Here is a 15350-nt window from a genome sequence, read left to right on the forward strand (position 1 = left end):
TAAGGGTGATGGATGGTATGATGTGTGTATTTTACATACCGTATAACCTGCTCAGTGAAGAGGTCTGGGTTGATAGCATTTAGCCAGTGGACAACAGGGCTGTCAGGATGATGTGGGGCAGACTCTTTTGCACGATCAATCATAAATGTTCTGCAGGAATTGAGATCACACATACATTTTAAATGCATAAAAAAGTGGTTTTAAGTGGTCACACCTCTGCAGAAGTTGTATCATCAAACCAAATACATCTTTTTGTGTGAATTAAAAACATTTCATTTTATTTTACTAACCTGTACAGCAAAGATAGGGGTGCTGTGACAATGACCAGGACTGTCAGGAGCTGCTCACACAGGCTGTGGATTATGTATGGCCAGTCTGCTCCTCCTGCTATTATGGCAATTGCTGAAAAAGGATTGGAGTGCACCAGAGCCTCAGGACTTTCACACACACTCCACATAAGCTGCTCCACGTACAGCAACACGGCTGTTATGTCACACCTGACACACGGAGCACAGAACGAGAAAAGGCAAATGTATTGATGAAAGGGGACAAGAGGAGATGTGAGGGAATATGTGAGAACACATTTAGAGAAAGAGGAAGGCACTATCACGTTAATGCACAAAAGGCAAGCTTCTCTGTCTTCAAAGGCTAACATCCAACATTACATCATGACATAACAGCCTCATTGCGCAGGCAGTCAGATAATACGACCTCCTGCTGGTTTTACTGTTGAAAGTTAAATGTACTGGAGGCTTTGAATTTCACTATAAAAGTCATTGCTTTTAAATCTCAACGCCCCTAAATCTGTTTCCTCAATTGGTTTAGGAGAGTTGCTCATCATCTCTTATCTCCTCATCCTTGCTCTTCACATGGCCTACATGGTTATTAAACACACACACACACACAGGGACGGACTGATGCAGGAGAGGTGAGATATCGTAAGAGTGCCCATGTTCCTGTTGTAAACATAGGAAACTTTGAAAAGCCATCTGTTTAGGCGAGCTTACACTTTACAAATGTCACTCTGGAAACACACGCATCCCAAAGCAACATAAACCAGGCTCAGTGTTGACATCCGGTGGTGCTACATGTGTGGAATACACATTATCTTTGTCACTCTTTTGTTGTTTTACTGTGTGTCACGGTTAAGTCTTTTCATTGTCATCATTCTGCTACAAAGGGAAGAGGTGCAAAAATCTGATGACCCCTGATATAAGGCTGATCATAGACTGGTAAAAATGAGGCACTGACTCATGCAGGGGTGGAATTAAGTTGTGGTGTGCACTCATCTGAAAAGCATTAATACACGATTTCTGACACCATCAGTCAAATCCACTACACTTTCACGAAGGGTCCATACATTTACTTTAGCATTTCCGTGTATGTTTTCAACATAACAGGAAAACATACATGAAAACATATAAATCCTTCATTTTTAAACCTGTAAAGGCATAATATGTGACATTCTGAATATATAGAGAGAAAAAAATCAAAAATACCCTTTGTAAATTTATTGTGGAGTAAAGACTAAAAAGAGAGTGAGAGTTAAAAATCTTGAGGGATTTTTTTGTTCTCGGGTCTGTGTTCACATGGATGGGACAATGCTTGCTGAGCTTGTTTATGCTTCACTAAGAGGCTCAAACTTGTTTCATATGTGTTTTTATCATGTGAGCCACTCCCTCTCCCACGGGAGTGGCAGTGGCAGCCTGTTGCAATAAATCCCTTAATAACAACGAGTAAAAAGATGTGTTCGGTATACATAAATGAGGCCACCTTTTTACATCTTAAAGTACCTGATTTGCAGGAGTCTCTTGTATGAAGGACGGGCTCTGGCATATCTTTGCACAAGCAGCTGTAGAGTCTCTGCCAGCACCTGGCCCAACACCTCCTTGGCTAACTCCGCCGGGAGCACTGCCCACAGGTCGCTCCGGAGCCCACACAAAAAGTAGAACCACATCTGCACGGAGAAGGAACAGCGCTCACCCTGTGGAAGAAAGTGTTGGACAGGAGACGAGGGGGTTCCAGATGAAGATATATTGTGATATGGGTAATGACACTGAAGCAAAAACAGAGAACCAAGAAAAAAGGGCATGAAGTTAGAGAGCGGGGAGAGAAAAAAACATGAAAGAGAAGAAAGAGAGGGACTGAGACAGAGGCAGGACTGTCAACACCAGGATGTCTCAGTGGTCATGCCACCTGCACTCTGCACCTGGGTTTCTACCCCCGCTGGGATTTTTCAACTGCTTTAAAGTCCAGAACTGGAGAACACATCACAACGGTCACACATACAGAGAAAGTCAAGGAGAAAAAAGGAAATCAAGAACCCTCTAAAAGATATGAGCAAGAGAGAGCAAGAGAGCGAGAGGGAGGACAGAATGAGAAAGAGATTTTTATCCTGTGGCTTTGTTGAAAAGTATATAAATGAACTCATTCAATAAACTTCAGTCTTCTACCTCCACTCATCTGAACTCCTCATGTTTAACCTCTAACAATAAACTGTGTGTGTGTGTGGCGGGGAAATATCCAAAACTTCCTCCTGTCTTCAACTCATCATGCCCCATGGTCCCTTCTCACTTTCTTCCTATTTCACCTCATCGTTCTTATATTTTCCTTCTCCCCTTCCTCTACCCTTCCTCTCCTCCCTAGAGCCAGTCATTTAGGGATCTGCGGTTGATGGGGAGCGTGACCGAGCTCTATGTCCGGGATTACACCGCCATCCTTCGCCTGTGGACTCAGCAGAATCAGACATTAGATCCAAACCAGGAGCAGCAAAAACGACATGTGCGGTTGTGCTGTTTTATCCATTCATTCAGGTCTAACTTTATTCAATCAGCTAGGTCAACTAGGTACAAATTCCTGTTAGTGATGAGAGTCTGGCGAGAGTGACGACTGAATCTGGAATAGGAACCTGAGGATGAAATAAACTTGGAAACTCTTAATAACTCTTTTTTTATGATAACATTCTGTGTATGGCTTTGAAAGCACTGTAGGCAAAATACTAACAAGAAAGTTCTCAGAGGATTTTCTCGTTAAGACCATTTCTAAATGTCCTTTGATTGTCCTAACAAACTCCATGTGCTGTTATGAGGTTATTACACAGTTCTGTTGAAAACTCTGATTGGTCAGTACAGCATTCTTATGTCTGCTTTCTATCCATTATCTATACTGCTTATCTTGTTCAGTGTCGTGGGGGGGCTGAAGCTGTCATTGGGTGAGAGGTACACTCTGGACTGGTCGTCAGTCAATAACAGCGCCAACAACACAGAGGCAAAAAAAACAAGCATACTCAGATTCACACCTACGGCAATTTTAGAGTCATAATTAACCTAGTGAGCATGTCTTTGGACTGTTGGAGGAAGCTGGAATACCTGGAGGGAACCCACACACGGGGGGGGGGGGGGGGGGGGGGGGGGGGGACATGCAAGCTCCACACAGAAAGGTCCAACAGGGATTAGTACCAGGAATCTTCTTGCTGTGAGATAACAGCGGTAACCAGTATGCTATATATACTATGAAGAAAACAGACCATGGCTAGGACAGAGCTATGATCATAAACCTCACAATATTTTATTCATATCAATCCTAAAAAGTCCAGCAAATGTTAAATTTGTCCATTTCCTGTTCAAAAATTACAGCAGAGAAGAAGCAAAAAAGACCCCCAGACGCAGAAATCTGTAGGCTCTGACAATTAAATAGACAAATTTAAAGCAAGTACAAAACCTTTACACACTAATTCAACCTTCCCCATTGAAATAGTCATACACACAATCTATTCATTTGTTTGGGACGCCAGATAGCCTAAGCAGCGACCATGGGTTCAACCCCAGCCCTTTGCCGCATGTCACCCCCATGTCTCTCCTCCTAACATTCCCTCTCTCTCTTAAGCTGAAATATCCACTAAGGCAAAGACAGCCCAAAGAAAAAAACTTTAAAAAAATATTCATGTGTTATTATCAAGGCAAGCTATGGAAGGGTCTCTAGAGCTACACTAACCCTGACAGAGCTGATACACAAAGCTGGAGATCCTGGAGATGAAAACTTAATGCATACAACATATACACAACAGACATGAATATATAGATACATACACACAAACCAAATGAAAGACCCATCCGGAGATGCTGCTGCACACCCACATGTTCATTCATCTGTACAGATGCACACAGGCATGCTTGAACAAAAGCACACACCTGCGCACAGCAGGTCTGTCTGACACCAGTGACCCAGAGAAGGAGGGAGGAACAAAGAGAAAAAAAGGCAAAAGCGGAGTAAAGAAAGAAAGTGAGGGGAGATTTAGATTGGTTTAAGGGCATAAAGGTAGGGGAGTTTCGGGGGCCCTATGCTGTTTCCAGACAGTCGCAGTGTAGACTGCAGACTTCAGACAGCTGAATCCCTGGAGCCCCCGGGGCAGCATGGAAGCCACAGATGTTCTCAGGGAGCTCAGAGGAGAACGCTCGGTTAGAAGTGGGAGAGTGGGAGGTAAAGGTGCATTGTGGGAATGAAAAGAAGAAGCAAAAAAGCTCCAGAGTATAATTCCAGGAGTTCCTAAGAGTACAGCGTACAGAAGAACAGAAAAAGAGCCTGCTAAGGCACGTGGCATTAGAATATGCACTCTCTACAATAAAAGTGGGGAAATCCACAGAAGATAGTATTAGATTTGTTTTTATGTATCAATGTCTTTAGGATTAAGAGGGTACTGTACAGAAGCAATACTCAAATATGTTTAATTGGTATATTTTAGATACAAGAGACTCAAACTCTGTAGGCCTATGGTGATATTTTTGTGTATATCTTGAGGGGAAAAAGAAACCACATTTACTTTCAATTTGTCAACATTTTACCTCATAGAAGGGTTTAGGGTCGGCCCAGTGGTGACTCTCTGCATCTTGAAGAATGCAGGTGGAGCAGACCTGGGAACAGTAGCTGGTCAGCTGTTCTTTTAAGGCTTCAGCTGTATCGTGGCACTTCTGAATGGGCAGCAGGGTCAGGGGTCTAGGCGTAGAGGGAGGAAACAAACCATTAAAGGCAATTAAAAGTAAAGGAAAAAGCATGATCTGTCATGGTAAATTAAGAGCAAAAGAAAGGGATGCATGAGGTCAAGAGTCCAGCAGGCCAAAATCCTGTAATCCAGATGCTTAGCTGACCACTGTATATTCACAGAGCAGCTATCACACACACATGAGGTGTACTGAATTGGTGAAAGAACTGATGATTTATTTCAAAAGTTCATTGTGACATTTCATATCCTTTAAATCTGCCTGCCTTGACAATTTCCAGAGAGAGGCAAGGTTTTAAGAGGCATGCACGGGGGCTTAAGACCAGGGGTACTGGTGGGTGTAGAGAGAGAGAGGAAGGTGCTTTATGACCTGAGGGGCACAACGCAAGTGCAGGTGGAGGGGTGCGGAAGGCCAGAGGTGGGACAACAGGAGCACCAAAGATGTCTTTAGAGGGGCCCGGTGTGAGGCCGAGGTTAAGGGGGTATTACGGGGCATAAAAACTCACCAGATGTAGACACAGTATGGGTGTCATTACCTCCCGTCAATCACTTGTACTCCTTTTCTTTTTTTAACTCTAAGGTCCCCACTTTAAACTGTGCAACCTTTTTTTTAATTTCAAAATGTCTGACATGCCTCACAGAATGTGTGATCCCCTAATCCTTTATTAATACATACCTTTATTATGACCACCACAGGGTAAAAAATCATAAGACAAGATTTTATACAGTAGTGAAATTAGATGGGATATACTTATTCAAACTTGGGAAGAAATGTGTGGTTTAAAAAGAAATGCAATTTAGAGTACTGCTTTTAAAAAATGTTTGACTAAAGTCAAATTCAAGGAATAATACGTAATGTTGGAAACAAAGGGGCAAGAATGAGGCAGATGCAAGACAGCTCAGGTTAAGAGCCATCTTCTGTCTTCTTGACAGCCACTCTGAAGTTCATACACTAAAATCAGTAGTAACTGACTGTTTTAGATACTGAAGTTTGTTGCCTGCCTACTAGTACTGTCAGTCGACAGTCAGAATCTGTGCCTTTTACATTGTTTTTTGTCATGATTAGTCATACTGTTTTTCATTGTTTACCAGAATTACAGAACATAGGACTGTAACATGTAAATATAATTGTTATTTGTTAACATGATCCATCTCCTCCATGATTAAATCCATATGCAATAATTATTTCATTTTCAGAGGATTCTGGATAGAATGAAGGATTTACACACCAAAAATGAAGTAAAACACATACCGGTACATTCATTATGGCATATCAGCCAACCCACAAAATTATACACAACCAAGCACACACATGTAGAAGCCCCCTCCTTACACTTTAGCTGCAGTAGTATGTGAATCTTTCAGTCGGGCATGGTAGTGCTCCAGTCGTTGGTGCACATATACACAAGTGGCAATAAGAGCGGGCAGGTTCTTCAGGGGAGCAGAGGAAGGTACCTCGAGGGCCCTCTCCTGCAAACGGCCGAGCATGGCGAATGCGGTCCGGCCACACGCCTCCACAAAGCTCGAACGCACCTCTAGGAGAGATCCGTCCCTGCATGCTACTGCCAGGGGAAGCAAAGCATCTAGCTCCATCAGGATTGCTCCACAGAACTGAAGGGAGAGAAAAAGGCAAAGACAAGACAAGATGATCTCAATAACAGAGAGGGAAATCTGTCGGTATGAACAAAAACAGGGGGAAAGAACACCAGAAAGAGACCTCATTAGATATAAATAATGGAACATTTGTGAGGAGTCATCAGAATGACAAGGAAGTAGACTTGAAACACTGAGTATTACACATGCATTTCTTTCTCAAACACTTTGCAAGCCATCTCAGCTGAAAAGCAAACATCAGTGCACATGCAGAATACCGATGTCTAAAGACGCGCCCTCTGCATAAACCCTGCTGCTGAACATGCATAATTGGTATCAGGTCAAATAAAACCTTTACTTCTGAGGATACACGAGCACTTGTCTTATTTCATAAAAGCATGAATCATGTTCACAGCATTCAAAGAGAAATGTTACAGTACATATAAGGATGAGGTGGAGGAGTCAGATGTGCTGAGAGGTAAGAAAATGAAAAAGGTCAGTCAAAGGTGAGGGAGAGAAGAGAGAGAGAGAGAGAGAGAGAGAGAGAAAGAGAGAGAGAATAAAGAGAGTTTCAGCAATGTATAAGACTACCCCAGCACCAAGACTTGCAACATTTATTAACATATGTCCTGGAGAAAGGCCTATAAGGATAAGACTACTGAAAGCTGAAGTCTACTGGTTTAAAGAAATATTACAATTGAGGTGTCAGTCCGCATGATTCACACAAAGCTAAACTGTGATCAACTGTAATCACTGTACACTCAAGTTATGCCGGGTACATGAACATTTTATTTCTAACCTTTGGTGATTTGTTTGATTTATTTACTATTAAAGATTTCGTAAACACTGCTGTACAGGATTGCTGCCAACAAAGTTTCATTGTGTTCTTTATACAATGACAATAAAGAGTCTATCTATCTATTACTACACTGACTGCTATTACTATTGACTATTTATTTGATAGTGGAGTTCTGGTCAGTTCAGTTTGACATGTTTTCTGAATACAGTTAAAAAATAACATGCATCTTTTACTGCGTAGAAAAAGACACATGCACACACACTTTGCCTCTACAAATGTATGTGCTTCACACTGACATTCACAGAGTGAGAGCAGTGAAAGCTGATCGGGCGTGTGCCAAGGAGCACATATGTGTGCGAGTTCACCTTTGAGTTTATTCACCCATACATGTCAATTATGAGTTGGTCAGAATCAAAAAAAGTCTTAAAGTATATTTCCTATTGATATAACTTAGAGAAGTTGAATCAATCTATTCATTTAAAGCATGTATTACTTGCTTTTATAGTCACACACTGATTACTTGTCTTACTGTAGGAGCTTACTGTGAAATTCAACATCCTGTCAGGTCAGGGCTCCACCATGTGTACACAATTGACATTCTCACAATCTCTTTACACAATTTTCTCATTTAAAGCTTCTGGAGGGGTTAAAAGGCCTGGGAACAATGGCCGTTTGGACAATTAAGTCAATATCGTACTGCATGTAGTCATTAGGAGCTTAGCTTTAACAGAGACGAAGCAGAGGCAGGCACAACAATCAGCATTAGCAGGGTGATGAAGAGGCCCAGGAGGTGCATCTCATACACTTACAGTACCAGCATGTGCAGAGGCACACGCACACACACACACACACACACACACACACACACACACACACACACACACACACACACACACACACACACACACACACACACACACACACACACACACACACACACACACACACACACACACACACACACACACACACACACACATCTGAAAAAAAGACAACAACCACACACATAAGTCCACAGACTGAAACCTTAACTAGCTAAGATCAAAGCGTGGAATCCCACCAGGACTATTGCAGCAAGGTGAAAGAGATTGTGTAAAGTTTTAGAGTGCTAGGGAGGCCTGTTTGTGTGTGCAGAATGTGGAGTAGAGAGACAAGTGGAGGTGAGGGCGTAAGTGAAGTGTGAATACAGAAAAGGCACTTGTGTAGCTATAATAGAGAGCTATAGCATCTAGGTTAAAAAAGGCCCACCCAAACAAGGAGAGCTCAATCGCCGGTTCTGGCAGAAGGGCCAGTTTCAGCTGCTGAACAAGGAGGGTGTTTGGCATTCAACGCACAACTGACTGCCAATAAAAAAAGTACAGCATCTGAAGAAGTCTGATGGATGAAGTGTATCATCGCAGCCTGCATATGTATGGTAATACAGACAGTGAAGTGGGTTCACGTGAAAAAAGGTGACGATTGAGGTACGAGTATATGAATATAAATGTGTGAAATATTGATCTATCATAATGCCTTTGAACCGGCCATATTTCATGCTTATGTCTTGTATAGTAATTTGCTCTCTGCTCAAACACGAGGGCACGTGTCAAAAAGAGGACAAGGGGGGGGAAATATATATATAATATCTGATCTTGGATGTCTGTCTGGGGCAGTGTTATTGAATGCAAATGCATGCATGTATAACCTTTGGGTTGAAAGGCTCTCATCTTTGAAGCGTTGACCTACACATAAATATGTTGTACAGGTCCTGAGCACAGACAAATTCTGACTCTCGTTAGCAATTTAGAGCTACAGATACTGTCAGCGTAAGGAAGGAGAGGAGGAGGAGGAGGAGGAGGAAGAGGAGGAGGAGAAGGAGGCAAAACAGTAATGATGAGGGTCTATACAGTGTGCAATCTAGAAGAGAGGGGAGATGGAGGTATGTTCATTGGAGAAAGTTTCAGGAGTTAAAAGTTGTTCAGCAGGGCTAAACCAAAGGAAGAACACGAGGAGAAGAGCAAGTGAGATTGTTATTTGAAGTAAATATATGGCAGTCCAGCTCTAAACATAGGCAACCTTTGTAGAGTTTGACACTAAGCCTGGTCTCACATCACACCCTGGTCTTCCTCCTGAGAAAAGTTAATCTCTGGTGCCCACTTCACCTCTCCCTGACATTTCCCAGGCCCTCTCCTCTCATCCCTTCTCTCACACTATCCCCTCTTTATCCTCTCTACCCCTGCTTCTTTTTCTTAGGGAATCATCCCTCTATCATCTGTAGACCCTATACTTTCCCCTTTTATTCAACATCCTTCTCTCGACACCATCTAGCCCTCGTAGTATCCTCCATAGTGGTTCTTGGTTTCCCCATGTCTCTCTTTTGTCCTTAGAGTCCTCCCCTTGACTAATACTGACGACTCTTCCCAAGGCCTTTTCTGATCCCGGGTGTCGACTGTGTCAGGCTCAAATCATTTGGGCTCTCTATTATAGAAGGGGCTTTCCACCAGGGCTACAAAAAACATTAATCTCTCTGGGTGTGTAGACCTGCATTGTTCAGCCAGGTAGTAATAAAGGAGGATGACGAGGAGGGGAAGAGAGGGGTGCACCACAAAACATACCTCTGCACAGAGTTTACAATTAACCTGAGTATTAGACATGAAGAGAATTTACATTGCTGTTTACAGAGTAAAGCATTTTGATAGTAAAGCATCCCTGGGCTTTCTCTGCTATCTGTGGCCTCAAACCAGTGAGTGAAGATTGGAAATGCATGCATGCTAATTAACTATCCAGCAATGAATAAATACACTATAAAAACAGGACAGGGCATTCATAACATTGATTATCATGTGGTAAATCAATGATACCATTTCACTGTTAGAATTGAACCTCAGGTCACTAATAATGACAAACAGTTATCAGTCAATCCCATTCTAATTCTGGGATTACCTTTGCTATCACTTGTGGAGTCTCTCTCTCTGAGTAGGTGTAGAAGGAATCTTCTCTGAGAGGTGTGTTGCTCTCACTGAGTGTGGTGTCTCCACCAATGCGGCTCAGGATGATGGAGGTGTGTCCTGAAGAAAATAAAGCCTCCTCCTGCTGCAGACTCTTGGCACAAACATCATCCAGCACCACTTTAACGCAATGTGCCATGTGTGGGACCAGCCCCCGGAAAGCTGACCTCCACTCAAACTCCAACACTTGCGCCTGCAAAGTAGGAGAAGGGACAACAGCCAATTAATGTCTGAAACTGTGGGGAATGACTCACCTGTTCAAATGCTGCACTCACAAACTTTCTTGCTATTATGTTATTATAGAAGCAAAGATCATAAGTCTGAATGACATTAAAAACTTTTAAATAGAATTAGTGTAATTCACAGGGTTTATGAAGAAAAACATTCAAAAGTCTTACCTCTGGTGTGTGAGGAAGAGTTTCTGCCGTGCATTTCCTCCCATCTGTTGTCATGTCTGAATCATCTCTCTTTTTCAAAATACCTAACAGAAAAATAATTAACAAATTACAACTTACACACATCATTTTACACATATAAAAAGATATGGTCGAGCTCTTAAAACATTTCAGCAGTGACCAAAAATGATACATTAACACATGAGACTGACCATTTAAACAATTAAAAGCTTTGTTGGGTTTGCCTAGCATCTATCCCAGGGATAGGCAACTTTGGTCACAGCAAGGGCCACATTCATTTAATTCTCACTGCCAGGGGGCCAAATTGTAGGATACAAAAAACGATTACAATCAATTATGTCTCAAATTTAACTCAACATATACCAGTGATCAATTATTATTATGGACATATTTCTGGTTTTCATGGCAGATTTTGTCATGTTTTCTTCATGTTTCCAATTAATTCATATGTAAAAATTGACCTGAGAGCCACGTTGAGGGTTGATGGGGGCCGCATGTGGCCCCCGGGCCGCCAGTTGCCCACCCTCTATCCTATGCATTATTTAGTATGAATATTTCCATATCACGTTATGTACTGCACCGTATAATGTGTTAAAGCGGGACATAAGCCAAGCACAGTGACGTGAAAAGAGCTGTATATACCTCATATACTGTAGCTCCCATTCTCACCCCACTCGCTAAAATGAACCAGAGTGGCCGCAGTATCACTGTACATGACTCAGAGGAATAAGAAAAAAAGGCAGTAAATGCTAACGGCGTTGGCTTTACGAGTCTAAATTTGGGGCTTACATTTGATTTGAACCAAGATTGTATCAGCCACATATGGGGTTATTCCATGAGGGGAAATTGCGTTGATGTTAGGGGGAGACGGGGGAGCGTAGGGGGAGTTACTTGGAGACAAGCATACAGGATGTTGGATTGGGTTGCAATTAAAAAGCGTGAACATCAAGGCCACATTTTCCTAATCAGAAGGCGAAGAGTGAGACCCCAGGCGAGGCAATTTAGCCGAACAAGACCGGGTGGAATGGAAGAAGGAGGAAGCAGCAAGCGCATCACTTTTTGACCTTTAAGCCCATCTGATGAATTTCTGGTAATTAAGCCGTTTGATTGCCTGGAATTAATGATTTGGATAACTGCCCTTTAAAGGCTGTTTACCTCTCTGTAAATTGAGCCTTTCTGCAAGTCTTGTTTTTGTAAATGTAACCTTTATGGAAATTACTCCATGCACCAAAAGCTTCCATTTAACATCTCTGCAACAGCAGTTCAAAGGGGAGAGGAAAAAGATACCAAAGGCTTATATAACACCCAAGATAGTTTATTGCCAAAGTAATATTTCCACAGATGCAACAGAGAAGTCCCACTAGAACACATACCAGAGGATGCATGTGTGTATGTGTTGTGTTTCAGGGGTTGTAACTGCAGGGCTGTATAGCCAGAGAAAATATTGTAGTAATGAGTCCCCCCACCCATCCCCACTCACAGAAAATAGTTTTTTGATTGATAATTTTTACTTACTTTTACTCTTACTTCCTACTTGATCTCAATGCTGCTTCAGAGCCTTCTCCCCACATAAATGAATAAATATCTTTTGGGATATTATTTTTGCCAACAGATTACGTTTTTGCATTACATTATCTACTCAAAAAGTAAGTCTCTAAAGCATCTGTAATGTATACTTTTCTAGCTAGTTAATGCAAAGTGCATCCTAGGTTGCTTGGACTTTCTAAATTCTAAGATAAAGTATCATGTCTTGGGGAAACAGAGTTGTACCTTTTACACAAGGCGTCTCTCCTGTACAGTCAATGAAGGTCATATTAGTGACCTGCTCCTTCACAGTCCTCTCAAACCCCAGCAGTGTGCAGGCCAGCTGGTTTAACGCCCTCAGCTGGTGGGAGGTCAAACTGAAGCTTCTATTTTTCATGGGAAGCTCCATTGGCGCTGAGAATGAGAGAAAAATATGTGATTGAAAAATGTAAGACAAGAATGGAAAATAAACAGTACATATGTCTATGTTGAATGTATGACTTACAGAAAGACAGAGGGATGAGAGCCACACTAAAGTTTACAGTTCAGGAAAGGAATAAACAATTTCATGAAAATAAGTTTTCAACCCAACTTCCAGGCCTACAAGCACTCATCAGAAAACACCCCCTCTACAAGTCTTTTCTTGCACGGCACCTCTTATAAATATCGACCCATTCATGTTTTCCCAATACACCGCATAAACAAAGAGACGAAAATATGCAAAACTTTGCTCCCTGAGAAGTCACACATGCACATCTTCTCTCTTGGCACAAAACTTTTCTCCCCCTAACCCGTCGATGACCCCCTCGGCAAATATGGATTTCCCATTTTGGAGGCTGCCAAAGCCATCACCCGGGGGATGTTCCGCATTAAGCCGGAGAATAGGCGGCTGGGAGATGCGTTGCCATACTCCCAGACACATGCACACATACTTTTGTGTGTCCGCTTAAATGAGCTCCTCCACTGCAAAGGCATTTGGGACTGGATGAGCTCAGTATTAGCCTTGACTCTGAAAGCGCGGAGATGATTGAGCACTGAGAAGAGAGGAAAAAGAGGGGGGGCATTTTCCAATAATTGTAACATTATTGCTGCTGGATCCTAATGTAATTTTGCTATATTGTTAAACAAAATCTGACAATATGACAACACAGTGTCCCTGAGGAGGCCTGGTTTAATCATGCATGAGGTGTGACTCTGAGTGTGTGTTGGCGAATATGCATGTTCTTGTGAGCTTGTATTTTGAGTAAGAGTCGATGAGTAGTTGTGTGCTTGTGTTGCGTATGCAAAAGTGTGTTTATGTGCACATAATACAGGTCATTGTGAAAAACTTGATTTGCAGAAGACACTTCTCCACACATTTGCACATGTCAGTCTTGCAGGATAATTGCCACACTGCAGCACACTATGTGGTCACCACCGAATAAGTTTTGACCTCAAGTTTGCAAGTCTAAGTGTATACATGCATTTATGTGCAAGAGTGCATGCAAGAGAGTGTGCATGAGTGTGCAACATCACGTGTGAATAGCTGTGTGATTATTTGGTGTGTATTTGTCTGTGCGTGGATGCATTAATGTGTAAGTGTAATTAAGCTGCATGGGTCCACAACTCCCCTGTAATGGGGTCCAGTGGGAGTCTGTGCCAGAGAGACATGCTCATACTGCATGTGTACATGAGTGACCTGGCTGACACCCATGTGTCAGCCTTGTTCTCCAGCTTGCACATTCACACACGCACCAACAATCTTGTCTTTCACCGAAGTCACCAGCAAATCAACTGTTTTCTTTGCCTTAACACTGGGGCAAACTAAAGCTGTCAAAACTCAAGAGTAAACAATCTCAACCAAACAAGACAGGGACACATTAGAGAAACAGTAGCTGGATTCTCTAAAGAGCTTTCACTTCAAACACAACCCAACATCTCACCTTCTGTTAGGCATTCATCCGAGCACAGCACACATTAACTTCATCTAGAGCATCAACTATTCCACAGCACCATCTTTGTCCCTCTTATTCCTAACCATTCATTCCATCATGTGACCCCGTAACTGCTTCACTTGCTCACCAAGTAACACTCCTATAGCTGAATATGACCTTGATGTTTTGCAATGCTCTGCCTCCACCTCTCATTGAGCTCTGCCGCCCAGGCTATATAGGTATTTATGGTCGTCTCCCTAGCCAAATAGCCTTATAGCTATAGCAGTGTAGTACACAGCCATCTAAACCTCATTATACCTTTGTCACAACAGTGAGGCCAAATGGAGGCTCTCATAGCCGGTTGATGGAGAGGGTGTGCTTAAAAGCACCCAGGTGTGTCATATAGCATAGTGCATGGCATGTCTCATAGAGTCAAATGTGGAAGGGCAGTAACAGGCAGAAGAGTTCAACCAAAGGTCAATGTACTGAGAATCAATAAAGGAGGACTGGTGCTGAAAGCAAAATGATATGTTTATATAAGAGCTCCACTATGACATCATGGTGCAGAGGATGTTCTTATTAACAAAGGGAAAATCAATGGTTGGCCTTATTATTGTGATAACCATAAAAGCAGTGTGTATCTTATCAAAAGCCCTCAAAGAAAACAAGCACGTTGAGGAATTTGACACTGAACCAAATGTGTGAAAAATATAACAGGATGTGTGTGGAGGATGGTTTACATTTTATATGGAACAGTGTAAAAAAGAATGTCTGGAAATATCTAACTCTCCAAGTCTACAGTGGCCAGTTTCAGTTTGTAGCTTTTAACAATGACAACAATGTGAGACAAAAAGAAAACAAAAAAAAAAAAACAGAGCAGGTATTTTTGGCGAGCCATCAGTCTTCTCGTTGTCTGTCTCTCCTGTGGGTTCCACCATCAGCTCCACAGCTCACACTCCTTCTAATACACACACATTGCTCTTGACTGGCAGGAACATTGAGAGAGAGAGAGAGAGAGAGAGAGAGAGAGAGAGTGTGAGAGAGAGGGAGGAGGAGGAGATCTAGTGGAAGGAAAAGGGTTGGGGATAGGAATGAAAACATGGTGAAGAGAGGGAGGGGCGG

At 42.3% G+C, this 15350-nt stretch overlaps 2 protein-coding genes across 3 annotated transcripts in view; both read right to left on the reverse strand.

The window, feature by feature from the left end:
* Nucleotides 1-15350, reverse strand: part of kiaa0825 (KIAA0825 ortholog) — a 116437-nt gene that overhangs the window by 80873 nt on the left and 20214 nt on the right. The window contains exons 7-14 of the mRNA XM_061037966.1: nucleotides 12562-12729; nucleotides 10774-10856; nucleotides 10311-10568; nucleotides 6330-6607; nucleotides 4842-4992; nucleotides 1794-1984; nucleotides 291-497; nucleotides 40-150 (exon numbers count right to left, since the gene is read on the reverse strand). Coding sequence (XP_060893949.1) covers nucleotides 40-150; nucleotides 291-497; nucleotides 1794-1984; nucleotides 4842-4992; nucleotides 6330-6607; nucleotides 10311-10568; nucleotides 10774-10856; nucleotides 12562-12729 — 1447 coding nt within the window. The remainder of the gene's footprint in view (nucleotides 1-39; nucleotides 151-290; nucleotides 498-1793; nucleotides 1985-4841; nucleotides 4993-6329; nucleotides 6608-10310; nucleotides 10569-10773; nucleotides 10857-12561; nucleotides 12730-15350) is intronic.
* The window catches only part of mctp1a (multiple C2 domains, transmembrane 1a), a 229893-nt gene that overhangs the window by 34318 nt on the left and 180225 nt on the right, over nucleotides 1-15350 (reverse strand). The window lies entirely within an intron of this gene.

This window comes from Labrus mixtus, chromosome 5 (assembly GCF_963584025.1).
Source record: "Labrus mixtus chromosome 5, fLabMix1.1, whole genome shotgun sequence".
NCBI lineage: Eukaryota > Metazoa > Chordata > Actinopteri > Labriformes > Labridae > Labrus > Labrus mixtus.